The following is an 18,666-nucleotide window of genomic DNA, read 5'->3' as shown; positions in this document are numbered from 1 at the left end:
CAAAGTTGACATCAAGAATTCTGACGTGAGTGCTTTGATTGATTGCAGGATCATCAATGCTCAAACAAGTTTCGCACATTTGCGGTGTTGGTAAGTAATATTAATTCACACAGCTTCAGTCTTTTTAGAGTTCATATTTTCAAATGTTGCTTCAAATGTTGTTAAAATATTTTAAATCCAATTTGTAACATTATCAAACATCATGAGCTGTATAGTAATTAAAGCTGGTGTGTTACTGTACCTACTGTATGAAGACTCTTTTCCAATGGTTACAAAGATATTAAATATAAGAGGCAAAGAAATGAAGCTTGTGGGGTACCAGATGGGAAGGGGGAGAGGAACTTGAAAAGGAGGAAAAATGCTCTATTGGAAAAATATAATTTACACAAAATGTATATCAAAACAATGACATTGCAATAATACCAAAAGAAATAGTGAGGTGCAACAGGATAAGAATCATTAAAAGACTATCAACAATCTACCCCAATCTAGTGACCTTATTCCTACTACACTGAATTGTAAAATAGGTTTAACACCACAACAAGACATTAAAGTTTATTAGAGAAAGATTAAAATAACAGAATAAGTATTCATGTCATTTTCTTTAAAATGACAAATATAATCATTTTAAAACTGTCAATAAAAGCAATTTATGCAAAAATACATAAAAAGCAGGTCTTCTAACAAAACAAGAATACATCCATCCTAAAGAAGTCTTTTTAAGAAAAGCAGTAACAATTCAGTCTGCTTACACCAGAAAATGGAATAGGACACACCTTGCTGTAGAAAATAGGGTTTGAAGTAAATAAATGTAAATAAATTCATTAGGCTATGCAGCAAAATGCACAACTTGTTGAATGCAGAGGAAAACCAAATGATATATAAAAGAACTCTTGGAATACACATTTTGCAAGGCCTGTGTGTGTTACAACATTTATATACTGGACTATCATTATTACCACTTGAAAAACATGATCCAAATTTAAATGATGGATACAAACGATAATGCATTCCTGATGAGAGGCTGGATCACAGTTACATGACCAAATACAGCAGAACCTTTTGCTGGTCTGGCAAAATGATCTCAATAAAAGCAGCTCCTGTGCACCACCCTGAGCACTGAGAAGCCTGTGACGTTCCAACCAGTGGTAAGCTGCTTCAGTTTCTACATTATTGGCAATGAATGAACAGTACATTACTGGATGTGAAACTACTGTATATTTAAAAAAAATACATAACCAGATGTTTTCAGAAAATACCTCTGAAAATCCCTTACAAATAATAAATGCTAATCATAAACGCAAACATTTTAATCACTTTTATTACAGACATTTTCAAGTTCAAGACAACTTTCTCATACAGTACCTCTGTTCTTTACTATGATAAACATAAGGCCATGGATGGCAGACTCTAGATGAAGATAATTTTTATAGAAGATTCAAAAATAGTAACAAACACAAGGACAATGAAATGTTTATTTTGATTTTATTTTGCAGTGCGGAGTACTAAAACCATCTTCCTGTGCTTGCTGTCAAACAAGGTAAGAGAGCAGGTTAATAAAAAAAGATTGTTAAGGTCACTTTCATTGCATTACAAGTTAACTACACTTACAGTATTACACTGTGTTACACTTACAGCATGTGTTAGTTTCTTTTTATCTTTAAATATCATATCAGTGTCACATAAAGTTATTCTCAGGCTAAATTTGAGTGCTTTCTAAAAATAAATGAATGCATTATTGTGAAGTGCCACATGTAGTTTCACTTACCTATGTTAGCAAAACTTTACAAAGTGCTCTTGCTTAGATTCTCAGTACGTGCTCCTCCAGATGTTCCACTCCAGAACTACCTCAGCAAATTGAAGGAAGACCAAGATTCATACTGATCTTTTCATTGTTGTTCTGCAGCAGCAGTGATGGTGAATGTGGCTCTTGAGCATACAGTATATTCAGAACAAACTGGTCATATACAACATTTGATGATAATCAAAAATGATGTATCATCTCCTTTTTACTTTAATTTTAGAAGTATAAAACATTTTATGTACACTGTAATTTATGTCTGCTGATTATATAACTTTATAGCAAATAATCAGGAACAAAAGTAATATATTCAAAAACTTCACATTTCTTGAGTAGTAAGATCAGTCAGCTCTTTCAAAAGGGAAAAATGAAAAAATGAACACTGGTAAAGAAACGGAAACTATTTTATTTAAAATGACAACAGCTCAGAAGTGAGCTTCAAAATGAGGTCAATCAGGAGCTATCCTATGAATCTTACAGCTCCTAAAAGGAATCTGAAAACTTAATTCCTGCACCTTCTTGTTTTGTACCACAGTAAGCCGCCACCATGAGTTCCGACGCGGAGATGTCGGTATTTGGCCCAGCCGCCATATACCTCCGGAAGCCAGAGAAGGAGAGAATTGAGGCACAAAACAGACCCTTTGATGCCAAAACCGCAGTTTTTGTGTCTGAACCCAAGGAGCTGTACCTCAAAGGTGTCCTCCAGAGTAAGGAGGGGGGCAAAGCTACCGTCAAAACTGAGGGTGGGCAGGTAGGTAGCATTTACTAAGAGCAAAGGAAATTTCAAGGTTTTTACTTCATCTACTGCATTAGTTATGAATAAAATTCTGATTTTTCAGACTTTAACAGTTAAGGATGATGAAGTCTTCCCCATGAATCCTCCCAAATTCGATAAAATGGAGGACATGGCCATGATGACTCACCTCAATGAAGCCTCTGTGCTGTATAACCTCAAAGAGCGTTACGCAGCATGGATGATTTATGTAAGTGTTTCACTGAAGACAAGACAAACCAATTCAATTTCTATTGACTAAAAAAAATAATTAAGATATATAAATATGAATTTCAATATATTATTATTCAATATTATTCTTCCAGACCTACTCTGGGCTGTTCTGTGTGACTGTGAACCCCTACAAGTGGCTCCCAGTGTACAACCCTGAAGTGGTGGCAGCCTACAGAGGCAAAAAGCGCATGGAGGCTCCGCCACACATCTTCTCTGTCTCTGATAACGCCTATCAGAACATGCTCACTGGTACATAAATACCTTTGTCTTACAGTTATCTATATAGATTTACAGTACTTGTTAAAACACTTTATTCAAACATTATGATCCAATTAATCAATGAAAATATTTTCTTTCTAGATAGGGAAAACCAGTCCATCCTCATCACGTAAGTATTTCTATAATATTTTTAAAAATATGGCTTTACTTTTCCATTACTTCTATTTTAAATAAACCTCTATTTCTCCTCAGTGGAGAATCTGGTGCTGGAAAGACTGTGAACACGAAACGTGTCATCCAGTACTTTGCCACAATTGCAGCAATTGGGGAAAAGAAGAAAGAGCAAACCCCTGGCAAAATGCAGGTTAGACAGCACTGCTAATGGATCATGAACTGCTGAAGAGATCTTTGCTGTAACAAACTGAGTGATGATCCCATGTACTTTGCAGGGAACTCTGGAGGATCAAATCATTTCAGCCAACCCTCTGCTGGAGGCTTTTGGAAATGCCAAGACAGTGAGGAATGACAACTCCTCTCGCTTTGTGAGTTAGTCTTCTATTAGTCTCACACAGTACCAGTTCATTTGTCAAATATTTTACTGTAGTTTTCTAATTTGTATTATTTGTATAATCAATAGGGTAAATTCATCAGAATTCATTTTGGAACCTCAGGAAAACTGGCTTCTGCTGACATTGAGACTTGTGAGTTATTTTAATTCTCAGCAGTTCACAAACATTTAGCTTACTCCCATATCTCTTCAGAATTGTAAAATATATATATTTTTACTTCTATTATTTCACAGATTTGCTGGAGAAGTCCAGAGTAACATTCCAGTTGTCAGATGAAAGGAGCTACCACATCTTTTACCAGATAATGACCAACCACAAACCAGAGCTCATAGGTGGGTGAAAACTGACAATTGTAATACTTTTCCAGTGATCACTTCAATATAACATTAGTTAGTGCACTGTATTTAGACTGTTTTTGTTTCTTTTTTCTCTTACAGAAATGCTCCTTATCACCACCAACCCCTATGACTTCCCCATGATCAGCATGGGTCAGATCACTGTGGCCAGCATTGATGACAAGGAGGAGCTGGTTGCCACAGATGTAAGTTCAAAGTACAGTATATGAACAATAAGATTCTGGATGTACAGTAGCATTTATTTCTATTTCGAAATGGAAAATGTTTACACTTAAACATACAGACTGCCATTGATGTCCTGGGGTTCAGTCCTGAGGAGAAAGTTGGCATCTACAAGCTGACAGGAGCTGTGATGCACCATGGCAACATGAAGTTCAAGCAGAAGCAACGAGAAGAGCAGGCCGAGCCTGATGGCACTGAGGGTAAAATGTATACTTATTCTACCCCCTCCATTCTTAAAGCTCCAGTCAGACAAAATTAAATTATACTATAAAAGAAATGAATAAATATGCTCAATTAATAATTGAATCCTTTATTAATTAGTCAGAAGTACTGTATAGTCAAAAAGTCTTAGATTTTATATGATCTCTTATTTTTGTATTATATTAAAACAATATTAATCTCTTGGGTACAACTCTCATTATCTCATGTCATCTTAAGCAGCAGCCAGTACATAGTCAGTCCAGGTTTTTTGTGTCTCCTCTTTTGCCTGGTCACGTGGATTGAGTGTAACACCCTGGTCATTTTACATAGTCTCCACGCTATACAATTCATTGTGTATTCTACAACGAGGCATGTTCTGCTGTAAAATAGAGATAACAGAATAATAATGGATAACAGAAGTCTGTGATTTGAGTAGAACTATTTTTTTATATGCTGTGACTATAATGAATGCATTTTTTGGTTTTCAGTGGCTGACAAAGTTGCTTATCTTATGGGCTTGAACTCGGCAGACCTGCTCAAAGCCCTGTGCTACCCCAGAGTGAAAGTGGGAAATGAGTTTGTGACTAAGGGACAGACTGTACAGCAGGTATGATGTTTACTTCGAAACACATTGTCAGATTGATTTTCAAGAAATGAAAGTTGTTCTTTATCTAATAAGATAATGTGTTGATTTGTGAATCCTTTATTAGGTCAACAATTCAGTTGGTGCCCTGGCTAAGTCTATCTATGAGAAGATGTTCTTGTGGATGGTTGTCCGCATTAACCAGATGTTGGACACTAAGCAGGCGAGACAGTTCTTCATTGGTGTCCTGGATATTGCAGGATTTGAAATCTTTGATGTAAGTAATGATTTCAGTATTGTGTATAATACAGTATGGGTTTATGCATGCATATTTTCAAGACCCCAGTACTCTCAGTGTCTCTTATTTTCTAATTTGAGCTATACTGCAAATTTATTTTCCCTTTGCATCCTGGGATTATTTTGTCATTGTTGATCATTAAGACACTGCTCTTATAGAACAACTGACATGCCTAGTGGCTTTCATGATTTTAAATCTATATTAACTGAATAAAATGTTGTGCATAACCCTTTCTGTTCCAGGCATTCACAATCCAGCTTACTTTATTTTACACACTTTGTATTTCCCTTTCCTACAGTTTAACAGCTTGGAACAGCTCTGCATCAACTTCACCAATGAGAAGCTGCAACAGTTCTTTAATCACCACATGTTCGTACTGGAACAAGAAGAGTACAAGAAAGAGGGAATTGACTGGGAGTTCATTGACTTTGGTATGGACTTGGCTGCCTGCATTGAGCTCATTGAGAAGGTTTGTATGATTATTGATGCAATTCAAGATGATACTGAGTTTTGCCATCTATATTATCCATATTTGATCATATGGACTAAGTTTTGTTATCCATATCATCTGATATAATTTGTCTGAACAGCCAATGGGAATCTTCTCCATCCTTGAAGAGGAGTGCATGTTCCCCAAGGCCTCAGACACAACCTTCAAGAACAAGCTCTATGATCAGCATCTTGGCAAGACCAACTGCTTCCAGAAGCCCAAGCCTGCCAAAGGCAAGGCTGAGGCCCACTTCTCCCTGGTGCACTACGCAGGCACAGTGGACTACAACATCAGTGGCTGGCTGGACAAGAACAAGGACCCCCTGAATGAGTCTGTTGTGCAGCTGTACCAGAAATCCTCCATGAAACTGCTGGCCTTGCTGTATGCCAGCTTTTCCTCTGGTGACGGTTGAGTATTAGTTTTTATTATTTTTACTAAATACTGTACTGATTTTGTAGTTTTGGTTCCTTAAAAATTAATTTATTTTTGGAGCCTGAACATTTTTCTTTTCTATTATTTTTACAGATTCTGGTGGTGGAAAGAAGGGAGGCAAGAAGAAGGGTGGTTCTTTCCAGACTGTGTCTGCTCTCTTCAGGGTAGGTTATAATTCTTCCAGTAAAAAAAAATTGAATCAAATAACATCGAATTAGGTTTCAACTTTAAAAATTGACTTTTTGAAAGCTTTCTCTTCTTTAAAAAATAAGTACATTTAATATCCTCTAGGGAATGCATGTTTTTATTTACATAAACATTAAATTAAGATTAAATTATCAACAGAGAGATTAAAACATCTTCATTTCTCCTTCAGAAGCTCTTTATACACAGTAAATGCGATAATATATGATCAATCACTTTAAACTCTACAGGAGAACTTGGGCAAGCTGATGTCCAACTTGAGGAGCACCCATCCTCACTTTGTGCGCTGCCTTATTCCCAATGAATCAAAGACTCCAGGTAATGAGCACAGAATGTTTAGATCTTTTGTAATTTACATCCAAATATGGTGGTATTTTCTTTTTTCAAAAGATGTTGCATCTGTTTTAAAAACAACTATATCTCATTCTTTCTTTAGGTCTTATGGAGAACTACCTGGTTATCCACCAGCTGAGGTGTAATGGTGTGCTGGAAGGTATCAGAATCTGCAGGAAAGGATTCCCAAGTAGAATCCTGTATGGAGACTTCAAGCAAAGGTACCTTAAAAATTAAAGCATAATTAACTTAGAAATGTTAACATTTAATTCTTAGAGATTAATGGATACACAAATGCCTAGGAAGGAAGAAGAATTTCAAAACTATTCTTTTCTCTACGTTTCTGAAAGATACAAAGTTCTGAATGCCAGCGCCATCCCAGAGGGTCAGTTCATTGACAGCAAGAAAGCTTCAGAGAAGCTCTTGGGATCAATTGATGTTGACCACACTCAGTATAAATTTGGGCACACCAAGGTAGGACTTCAGCAGTATAAATAATGAAAGGAAATAACACTAATGTGCATAATAAGCCTGAAATGTTTTGTCAAAGTTGACAAGTATTTTAATACAAAGCAAAAACGTTACAATTGTACATTTGGTATATATAGTACATATGGTAAGAACAATACTTGACTGTTTTCACTATGTCACATAGCCCACATTTGATACATGTTTATGCTTGAATACATAGATGTATAAAGTCTAAAGAAATAAAAATTGGAAATCAAAGTCAATAAGGCTAACACCAACACACACCTGGGCTATAACAGTTAGGGGGCTCCAACAATTCATGCAGGGCTTGTGATTTATGGGGGACTCACATCATGTAAAGAAATATATAATTAAAATTACTGTGTATATATTTAATTGAGATAAAAGTTCTCAAACAAGTCTCTTACAGGTATTGAATAAAAGTCATTTACCTTCTGATATCAAGATAAAATTTCTATTTAAATCTACCTGCAGTACAAGCACTGTTTGTGTTTATCACAGTTGCCTTTTCAGATTTGGGCTCCTACAAATTGTAGTCATATGTAAAGAGAACTAAAAATAATTATAGAATATCAGTAAGACTTCTACCCTACCAACACAAATCTTGCCTATAATAATTAGGGAGTTCCAACAAATCATGCAGAGCTTGAGAAATATCCTAATAAAATGTATGCTGTATTTACAGCATATTTTATAGATTACAAAATGCTTAAATCTTTCCCCTCAATTTCAGGTATTCTTCAAAGCTGGCCTGCTGGGTACCCTGGAGGAGATGAGAGATGAGAAACTGGCTGCCCTCATCACCATCACTCAGGCTTTGTGCCGTGGCTTCGTCATGAGAGTGGAGTTCAAAAAGATGATGGAAAGAAGGTAAGAAACTTGGGCTGAGAAACATTAGAACAGTTTTCCATCCTGGACAGCCTTCAAGAGCAGCAGCCCTTGTAAGGATCAGTTTTCTGACAATAGATGAAAGAATTCTTTAGGGTGCCACTTAATGGCAAATTAAGTTTAACAAGCTATTAACTTCAATTAACGTAACTGCTCATAAAATAACCTATGAACAGAAAAAAACTTCTGATATAAATATTGAAGGTGGTGTGTAAGTGATGAGTTAATTTATCAAACATATTTCTTGCAGGTGTTAAATTATTATTTAACCACGGGAGATGTTTTAATTTCAACTGAAAAAGCCAAATCTGACATACATTCAAAGAAAAAAGCAATAGAAACAGTCAAAATTATTAGTTTATACTACCAATCTGCCAAAACAGTTGACATTCATCTGACTTCTTGGTATATTCTGTATTGAATCACAATACACAACAAATATTTATTTTTTTCATACAGAGAGTCGATTTACAGCATCCAATACAACATCCGCTCATTCATGAATGTGAAACACTGGCCATGGATGAAGCTGTACTTCAAGATCAAGCCTCTCCTGAAGAGTGCAGAGGCTGAGAAGGAGATGGCCAACATGAAGGAAGAGTTTATCAAGTGCAAGGAAGATCTGGCAAAGGCAGAAGCCAAGAGAAAGGAGCTTGAGGAGAAAATGGTTTCTCTCCTGCAGGAGAAGAATGACCTGCAGTTACAAGTGCAGTCTGTAAGCACTACCTGTCTATTCTGCAATATTAAATTATAACATACAGCTGCAGCATTGCTGAAAACATGATCTTTGTATATAACAAGTACAACTCTGAAATGTAATTTTAGATTTAGTAACTAAAATCAATTATTTATCAACAGGAAATGGAGAGTCTCTCAGATGCTGAAGAAAGGTGTGAGGGGCTGATCAAAAACAAGATCCAGCTTGAGGCCAAAGTGAAAGAGATAACAGAGAGACTGGAGGATGAAGAGGAAAGTAATGCTGAGCTGACAGCCAAGAAAAGGAAACTGGAGGATGAGTGCTCTGAGCTGAAGAAAGACATTGATGACTTAGAGCTCACCTTGGCCAAAGTGGAGAAGGAGAAACACGCCACAGAAAATAAGGTTTGCTTCTAAAACGTCCAAAATAACTAACTAGTCATTAAAAAAGTATAATGATATGGTTAAAGATTTATTGAATACTTCCAGGTTAAAAACCTGACTGAAGAGATGGCCACTCAGGATGAAAGCATTGCCAAGCTAACCAAGGAGAAGAAAGCCCTTCAAGAGGCTCATCAACAGACCCTTGATGATCTGCAGGCAGAGGAGGACAAAGTCAACACTCTGACTAAAGCCAAGACAAAGCTTGAACAGCAAGTGGATGATGTAAGTGACACATCCAAACACATACTTTTTGTATTTTCAGACAGCCTGAACTAAACATAATAATGTGTCAAATATTCTAGCTTGAAGGTTCACTGGAGCAAGAAAAGAAACTCCGAATGGACCTGGAGAGAGCCAAGAGAAAGCTGGAAGGTGATCTGAAACTCTCTCAAGAATCTGTCATGGATCTGGAAAATGAGAAGCAACAGTCAGACGAGAAGATCAAGAAGTAAGATTGTATTAAATATATAATTATATATGTCATTTGAAAATGCTGTAACAATTACTATAATAATGTGAATATTTTTTCTCTTTCACAGGAAGGAGTTTGAAATAAGCCAGTTCCTCAGCAAGATTGAAGATGAACAAGCACTGGGGGCCCAGCTGCAGAAGAAGATTAAGGAGCTACAGGTATTTCAGGGACACACCTAACTTAATTTGGGTTAACTGTATTTCTATTATTTTCTATAATCGCCTACATATTATATACTTTCATTTTCTACAAATCATTTCTACAATCATCTAGGCTCGTATTGAAGAGCTTGAAGAGGAAATTGAGGCTGAACGTGCTGCTCGGGCCAAGGTTGAGAAGCAGAGGGCTGATCTCTCCAGGGAACTTGAGGAGATCAGTGAAAGACTTGAAGAAGCTGGAGGAGCAACTTCTGCCCAGATTGAGATGAACAAGAAACGTGAAGCTGAGTTCCAGAAGCTCCGCCGTGACCTTGAAGAGGCCACTCTGCAGCATGAAGCCACAGCGGCAGCTCTCCGCAAGAAGCAGGCTGACAGTGTGGCAGAATTAGGGGAGCAGATTGACAACCTGCAGAGAGTCAAACAGAAGCTGGAGAAGGAGAAGAGCGAGTACAAAATGGAAATTGATGACCTCTCCAGCAACATGGAATCAGTTTCCAAGTCAAAGGTAAAATCAAATCTGACCCTTATTGATGTAATCATATTACATACATTTTTGTTTTTACTACAGTATACTGTAAGATGTTATTATCTGAATGACAGGCTAATCTGGAGAAGATGTGTCGTACCCTAGAGGACCAACTCAGTGAACTGAAGACTAAGAGTGATGAAAACGTCCGCCAGGTCAATGACATTAGCGCACAAAAAGCAAGGCTTCAGACAGAAAATGGTAAAATATAAATTAGTGTTACTTATTTTGGCTATTTTCATAAACAGAACAATGAAAGTTTAATTTACTATTTTTTTTTTCCCTAAGGTGAACTTGCTCGTCAGCTAGAAGAGAAAGAAGCTCTGGTTTCCCAGCTCACTAGAGGCAAACTGGCCTTCACTCAGCAAACTGAGGAGCTGAAGAGGCAGCTGGAGGAGGAAGTGAAAGTAAGTTGTGTTTATAATACACAGTATGAGATTCTTTGCTCCTGTTAATTTCTATTTTAGGAAGGTATCACAGTAGTCCTACTCCAGATATAAGAAAAATACATTGTTGGCTCCAGTTTGAAATAGCTGATGTAATGTGTTGCTGCTATAGGTAGTAATGCAGCCACACTTTTATATGAAGAGCAGGGAGATAACATGGGCAAGCAGTCAAGCAGCTGCATGAGCACATAGCAAACTGTTAACAGACAGCAGCATGGATAGCCTGGCACAGCAAGATGAGCACAGGCAAGTGTGGTAAAGAAAATGGTAAGAAAAATTTGTGCTAATTTTGCTTTTTCATTAACAGGAGAATTATCGATATTTATTCTGAACAATGCTCATTCATTCAATGTATGTTTGTTAAGAACAAAGCCCTATGTAGAACAGATGCTGAAAAACTGCAACAATACACAAAATTTAACAGAACATTTATTATATTTTCCAATTAAACGGTTTAAAAATCAGCAAAAGTAAAGATAGAAAGAATGAGATGGAAGTTAAAGGATGCAAAATATGAACAAGCATACTGCAGCTAAAAACTAGAGTATGGACCAGCTCTGGATAAAAAGACTGAAAACAAAGACTTGTAACTTGACTTGACTTGACTTGAAAACAATGATTTGTATATTAGAATGAAGAATAAATTATGAATCCAAAAAATGTGATGAGGAAATACAGTATCAGATTCTCCACTTTTAATTATAATCATCATCTGAATCAAGTAGGTATGTAGCTGAAACAATTACAGAGATTAAAATAAAGTGAAATTAAAGTAGCTGACAGTAATCCCTTTCTTTTGGAAGTATATTTTTAGCCAATATATTCCCTTTTTAGGCCAAGAACGCCCTGGCTCATGGTCTCCAGTCCGCCCGCCATGACTGCGACCTGCTCCGGGAGCAATATGAGGAGGAGCAGGAGGCAAAGGCAGAGCTGCAGCGCTCAATGTCCAAGGCCAACAGTGAAGTGGCTCAGTGGAGGACAAAATACGAGACTGACGCCATCCAGCGCACTGAGGAGCTTGAGGAGGCCAAGTAACTACATTATTTCTACTGTTAAATTGAAAGTTTTTCTTAAATGATTGAATCAATTCAAACAATCTGCACTTTTCTCAGGAAAAAGCTTGCCCAGCGCCTCCAAGATGCTGAGGAACAAATTGAGGCTGTGAACTCCAAGTGTGCCTCTCTGGAAAAGACCAAGCAGAGACTTCAGGGTGAAGTGGAGGACCTCATGATTGACGTGGAGAGAGCAAATGCCCAGGCTGCTAACCTTGACAAGAAGCAGAGAAACTTTGACAAGGTGAAGAAGCAATTCACATAGAAATGCAAAAAACAGTTCAATTAGTTTAAAATAAGACACCTTAATCCTTGTGAGTAAATGTCTGATATACTACTGTAGTTCATATTTCCGCAATTCTTTTTTTCAGGTTCTGGCAGAATGGAAGCAGAAGTTTGAGGAAGGCCAGGCTGAGCTGGAAGCTGCACAGAAAGAAGCTCGCTCTCTCAGCACTGAGCTCTTCAAGATGAAGAACTCCTATGAAGAGGCTCTGGATCATCTTGAGACCCTTAAACGGGAGAACAAGAACTTGCAGCGTAAGTACAAAAAGAGAAAAATGTTGAGTTTATAAGGCTATGGAACTATAAGATTAAAAGATTAAACATGTTACTCTCCTTAGAATATTTACATTCTGTGTAATATATCTTCCAAATAGAGGAGATCTCAGATCTCTCTGAACAGATTGGTGAGACTGGAAAGACCATTCATGAGTTGGAAAAAGCAAAGAAACAGGCCGAGACAGAGAAGTCTGAAATTCAAACCGCGCTGGAGGAAGCTGAGGTACTAAACACAAAACATAAAAAAAATTGGTGGATATTTTAAAAACTTTTCTTAAGTAAGGTTCTTAGATTGTCAGTGTATTTTTAGAATGTAAGAAATACATTATTTAAAATGCTAATTTGATATTCCTGGTCTGTTTTTCCAAGTTCTATTTAAAAAAAATACAATATAAAAGGTGTGCTATTTACTTCAATATGTATTACCTGATATTATTGTACTTCATTTTCTTTTGGGTATACATCAACATTTTCTGTCTTCATTATGTAGCATTTAATTTCATATTTATTTCGTATAAGTGCTAATTTAATACATAGAAGAAAACATTTCATAGGTTGTCAAAGCACAGCAGACCAGGAAATCTGAGCTTTAGCTCTTTGCTTCCTCCTACATTATCAGATTTAATTATTTCACTATTCTTTGTCCAGAAGAATAGGAATTTACAAATGTTATCTTTACATCAGGCATCACTGGAGCATGAAGAGTCAAAGATCCTTCGTGTGCAGCTGGAATTGACTCAAATCAAGTCTGAAGTGGACAGAAAGATTGCAGAAAAGGATGAGGAAATGGAGCAAATGAAGAGAAACAACCAGAGGATTGTGGACACCATGCAGAGTTCTCTTGATTCAGAGATTAGGAGCAGAAATGATGCCCTAAGAATTAAGAAAAAGATGGAAGGAGATCTCAATGAGATGGAAATTCAGCTGAGCCATTCCAACCGCCAGGCTGCTGAAGCCCAGAAACAACTGAGGAATGTCCAAGGACAACTCAAGGTACTGAAGATTTTACCCTAAACCATAAACATTCATGCTCTTTTATTTTTAAGGATCATTTGATGGTCATGATGGCGTTTTGCTTTTATCAGGATGCCCAGCTGCACCTGGATGATGCCCTTAGAGGACAGGAGGACATGAAGGAACAGGTTGCCATGGTGGAGCGCAGGAACAACCTGATGCAGGCTGAGATTGAGGAACTGAGGGCTGGCCTGGAACAGACTGAGAGAGGCCGCAAAGTGGCTGAGCAGGAACTGCTTGATGCCAGCGAGCGTGTGCAGCTGCTGCACTCCCAGGTTAACAAAAACCTCACATTTCTTACAAATTATTAAACTATCATCTTTCTTTTCATAATTCTGTAAGCTAAAAATGTTGTCATTTCAGAATACTAGCTTGATCAACACAAAGAAGAAGCTTGAGAGTGACATTGCTCAGCTCCAAGGTGAAGTTGATGACACCATCCAGGAAGCAAGAAATGCCGAAGAGAAGGCCAAGAAAGCTATCACTGATGTGAGTCACCCTGAGCATTTCAAGCTACCTTTGACTATATACTGTATACTGTATGTTTGGCTGGTGAACATGATAGCCCACAAAAAGTATAATGATTTATTTTTTTAAGATGCACCTTTAGTGAAAACACATGAAGTATGAGTAAAATGATAATATTACATTATATGTACATTAAAATAATAAAACAACCACACCATTAGACTTTGTCTACTGATCTTTAAACAAGGGAACCGGCTTCCAAACAGGTGAAGCCAATAACCTCATGAAAATGAAATGCAAATAATTCCTTTTCTTTCTTGTTCTGGGCCAGTGTGGGCCATCCCAGTTTTGACACTACCTGCTCTGTTACATGCTCCGTGATTAAAATTAGTATATTCTATTTCAATACATTTTTTTATTGCTGCAGTGAAATATTCATTATGATCATTTTCTTTCCATACCATGACATTTTTCACAGCTTTAACCTTTCCAACTAAAATATGTAACTTGTCATTTGTTTTCTACTTTGTGCTAAAAGAAGTTTATCATCATCAAGTTAAATATGTTAGTTAATTTAGTGCATTGTGGGATCCATCTGGTATTGTTTCTTGATGTCTTTGCTATAAATGACACTGTTTGGAACCTTAGCGAAGTCTGCTAATTAATTCAGGACATAAAAAGCTCAGGAAGAAATTTGTCCTCGTGTACATGAAATGGTAATTTTCAAGTTGCGTAAAAATCAATTAAATATTTTTTTCTTATCAGCAAAACCAGATTTGACCAGACTTTAAGCAGAAATGAAGTCAGAGCCCAACACCACTATTCACCCAAGAAAAGATGATTCTTGTAAAAAAATAACATATCTAAAGTCCTTGCTATTGATGTTAATAAATTTCAGGCTGCCATGATGGCGGAGGAGCTGAAGAAGGAGCAGGACACCAGCTCTCACCTGGAGAGAATGAAGAAGAACCTGGAGGTCACAGTGAAGGACCTGCAGCACCGTCTGGATGAGGCTGAGCAGCTGGCAATGAAGGGTGGAAAGAAACAGCTCCAGAAGCTGGAGGCCAGGGTAATCTGGGTGGGATGAACATGGTCCATTTTATACAAACACAGAGAAAAGACTTGTTTTCACATTTGATTGGATTTGTAGGTGCGTGAGCTAGAAAACGAACTTGAAGCTGAACAAAGGCGTGGAGCTGAGGCCATTAAAGGCGTCCGAAAATATGAGAGAAGAGTCAAGGAGCTCACCTACCAGGTAACATACTGATATACTGGATCTTCTTTAACATAAAGGTACATATCAGTACAGTAATTCACTTTTGAAAATGATTTTTTCTCTACAGTCAGAAGAGGACAAGAAGAATGTGAACCGACTCCAGGATCTGGTCGACAAGCTGCAATTGAAAGTGAAGGCTTACAAGAGACAGGCTGAGGAAGCTGTAAGCCATGGTTTTAACAAGCTTTGATTATTTACTTTCCTATGTCACAAATTAAAACATTACAGTATATATAAAAACATTTTTGCCATTTCAGGAGGAACAAGCCAATGCTCATCTCTCCAAGTTCAGGAAGGCTCAGCATGAGCTGGAGGAATCTGAGGAACGTGCTGATATTGCCGAGTCCCAGGTCAACAAGCTGAGAGCCAAGAGCCGTGATATGGGCTCTAAGGTAAGATGAAATTACAGGTGGTTTTTATTATTTAAATTTTAAAGATTTTTGCTATTCATTAAAATAGGAAGACAGCATGGTATCACAACGTTATAATTGGTTAGCTGCCTCACAGAGCTGGGGTACAGTGTTAAATTCCTGAAGTATTACCTGCATGGAGTTTGAATGTTCTCCCCATGTTTGCATGGGTTACCTCCAGGTGCTCTGGTATACTCCTACATTCCAAAGACATACTGATAGGTTAATTGGTTTCTGGGAAAACTGACACTGGAGTGAGTGTGTGTGTGTGTGTTTGTTTCTGTGTGACTGCCCTGTGATGCAATGGCATCCTGTTCATCCTGCCTTGTGCCTGTCGCTTGCCAGGATAGGCTCCGGCTCTATCAAGACCCTGTATTGGATAAAGCGGTCAGAAAATAGATAAATAGATGGACAGACAAAATATGGATAGCTGCAGATGCATAGCACTTTAAAATATGCTCTTCACATTTAAGAACTAATAAAACAGCCACAATATTTTAAATGACAAATTAAATAAAACAGTCACAGTGAAGAACTTCAATGATTTGAGCACATTTAATGTGATGATTAATCCTCACATACAAAATAAACATCTAATTAAAGCTTCCCTTTTAAAATACAGTATTTAGTGCTCCAGGGTCTAAGCTGTAAAACAAAAATATCCTTTAAATCATGTTACTTATTTCTGTAGACATTCTGAAATAGTTTCAAAGAAAAGTGCATTCAAAATGTTAGATTTTAAGACTATATCTGTCTAAAAATGTGACAATGAAAAAAATATCTAAAATCTGAAAAGGGTACTGTATGCCCCATTTTTTGTGTGATTAATTGGTCTTACATACTGTATCCTCGAGTTTTAGTTTCAGTTTTAGGTCATTAATGGACTGATCAGATCACAGTGGATTTTAAACAAATTTATCTAGAAATCGATTGGTTATGATGTTTTTTTTGTACTTTCCATGGCTGTGGCAGTTGCTACAGAAAAATGCATAAGCTCAGCCACTGTGCTCTAATTTGTGTCCATGCAGCTGCATTCAATTTCTAGTATAAAGCATTTTAAAATCTGTGCCTGTTGAGTAAAAGACAGTAGGAGACGTTTGTAAAAAAGTAATGTCTTGTAGTATTAAACCATATTTTGCTTATGATATCATTAATAACGCATGGCAGTTTGAAACCTGCAGATACTTTTTTAAAGATTGTTTGTTGTTCAAGGGTTTAAAAATAACCATTTTAGAAGACAAAAGTCTTCTCTTAAGTCTGAGTGAGTTCTAAATGATTCTTCTCTGTACCAAATATTTTCAAGAGCATACAGTATCAGATAATAATAGAGCAAAACCATTTCAAAGGGACACTGAAAACTGAATGAACTACAAATAATTAAAACTATGTAAATAAAAATAATACAGTATATATATATTCCTCTAATTTAAACAATAGGCTATATACTGTATATGTGTTTGCACTTGGCAATTGGCTACTTAACACATTCTCATTTGTAAACAATATGCCCCAGGTGTGGTGGGAGCTGGGGTGCTACAAAAGTATGAGGCAGAAGCACATATAGAAAAAGAAAACTGCACATTTCACACCTCTAAATCTGAGAGGTCATGGCTTTCTCTCACAGAAAAGTGGTTTGCTCTCTCCAGGTAATGGGAGAATAGCTGCCCCAGGTGAAGGAGTTTAAGTGCCTCAAGGTCTTTTTCAAGCATAGCTGCAGAGAGGATTGTGAGAATGACCAGTCGATTGGTGCAGCTGCTGTAGTAATGGAGTCGTTGTATGAACCCTAGTGGTTAAGCGGGAGCTGAGTTTTCGGACGAAGCTCTCTGTTTTCTCTGTTTTCTGGATCTACGTCCCTATCCTCACCTATGGTCACGAGCTTTGGGTAGTGACAGAAAGAGTGAGTCTATGGGTCCAAGCAGAAATGAGGTTTCTCTGTATAGCTGCTGGGCTTAATCTCATGGTAAGGAGCCTGACAAGTACTCTGGAGTATCCACTGCTCCACCAGAGAGAGAGGAGCCTCTTGAACTTGTGTTTACTTTGTCTCATTTTTTACCTTTACTATGAGTTAATTACTATAATTCTGTTTGCTTTTAACAGAGTAAAGAAGCCGAATGAAGAAGAGGCCTTGTACTTAAGAAATTCATACAATATGAGTTTCAACATGAAATATTCTGGTAAAAGTGTTTTGTGAATAAAATATTTTAGCTTCAACTTCATGTTTTGTGTTTTCTAGAATACTTATACAAATATGTAAGAAAGCCTTTAACACCTTTGAAATAAAAATGAGTATGTTTCATATGGTTAAAAGAAATAAAATGCCCACTCTCTCTAAAATTATATTTCAAAGAAAGGTGTTTTCAGCACTAAAACATGACACGCTTGAGAATAATCAGATAAATAATCAATTTGAAATGTTTTGGTCTGCAGATACTATCACAATCCTGCCACATGCTCTTTAACCTGAGAATCTCAGGAAGGTTTTCCTTTGACACCACTTGTCCTAAATTGACATTTAAACAAAATGTGAACCACTACAGGACTATCTCTTTTTTCTGCTGGGATATTTCTATATCAGCAAACTGAAGAACTACTGTACTTCCAGTAAGATCAATTTATTATATTTCCCAAATGCATAATTAATTTTAAGGTCTAAAATGAAGAAATGTTAGCAAACAAATTAACAGATCCAGCCATTCCAAATGAGTGAGGGATAATGCGTTAATTCGCAGTGCATGGGCTGCCGGGTCATGCAAGTAACTGCAGGTTTTTTTTAATATGGTGCAATAGTTTGTAAAGCCGCCAGGTGGAGCAGTGAAAGCTTAATGTGGCATATGAAGCATTTGAGCTGTTGCCAGAATATGTCTGGTTTAGAATCCCGGTCAATGCTGAGGGACAATCATTTTCATATTACAGTAAATAATGTAAGTTGTACTGTACTGTATACTGTTTACACTTTTAATAATTTTAAACTGTATATTACAGCATGTATAAACTGATTAAAAAGTAGGTATATTTTGAAATACAAGATTGCACAGTTGGACAAAAGAATACA

The 18,666-nt window shown here is 37.0% G+C and overlaps 1 protein-coding gene and 1 long non-coding RNA gene across 5 annotated transcripts in view; one reads left to right on the top strand and one right to left on the bottom strand.

Annotated features, from left to right (window-relative positions):
- LOC138241268 (uncharacterized) overlaps positions 1 to 18,666 on the bottom strand; it is a 107,043-nt gene that overhangs the window by 84,045 nt on the left and 4,332 nt on the right. The window lies entirely within an intron of this gene.
- Positions 1,101 to 17,825, top strand: LOC102698838 (myosin heavy chain, fast skeletal muscle-like). Its single transcript, XM_006635112.3, has 41 exons — positions 1,101 to 1,148; positions 1,497 to 1,540; positions 2,337 to 2,552; positions 2,641 to 2,784; positions 2,900 to 3,056; positions 3,168 to 3,195; positions 3,279 to 3,390; positions 3,476 to 3,568; positions 3,664 to 3,727; positions 3,829 to 3,927; positions 4,033 to 4,136; positions 4,235 to 4,373; positions 4,863 to 4,981; positions 5,085 to 5,234; positions 5,554 to 5,724; positions 5,846 to 6,152; positions 6,271 to 6,341; positions 6,612 to 6,699; positions 6,818 to 6,935; positions 7,065 to 7,188; positions 7,940 to 8,076; positions 8,554 to 8,809; positions 8,953 to 9,195; positions 9,280 to 9,456; positions 9,537 to 9,682; positions 9,774 to 9,864; positions 9,980 to 10,369; positions 10,465 to 10,591; positions 10,679 to 10,797; positions 11,671 to 11,867; positions 11,949 to 12,132; positions 12,260 to 12,425; positions 12,545 to 12,669; positions 13,131 to 13,439; positions 13,532 to 13,735; positions 13,824 to 13,949; positions 14,827 to 14,997; positions 15,079 to 15,183; positions 15,272 to 15,367; positions 15,462 to 15,596; positions 17,712 to 17,825. Exons 3-41 carry the CDS (start codon positions 2,349 to 2,351, stop codon positions 17,727 to 17,729), a joined length of 5,814 nt encoding a protein of 1,937 aa, XP_006635175.3. The 5' UTR covers positions 1,101 to 1,148; positions 1,497 to 1,540; positions 2,337 to 2,348; the 3' UTR covers positions 17,730 to 17,825.

The sequence above is a fragment of the Lepisosteus oculatus genome, chromosome 9 (assembly GCF_040954835.1).
Source record: "Lepisosteus oculatus isolate fLepOcu1 chromosome 9, fLepOcu1.hap2, whole genome shotgun sequence".
Taxonomy (NCBI): domain Eukaryota; kingdom Metazoa; phylum Chordata; class Actinopteri; order Semionotiformes; family Lepisosteidae; genus Lepisosteus; species Lepisosteus oculatus.
The sequence above is the reverse complement of the archived record's forward strand: the minus strand, read 5'-3'. Positions and strand labels throughout refer to the sequence as shown.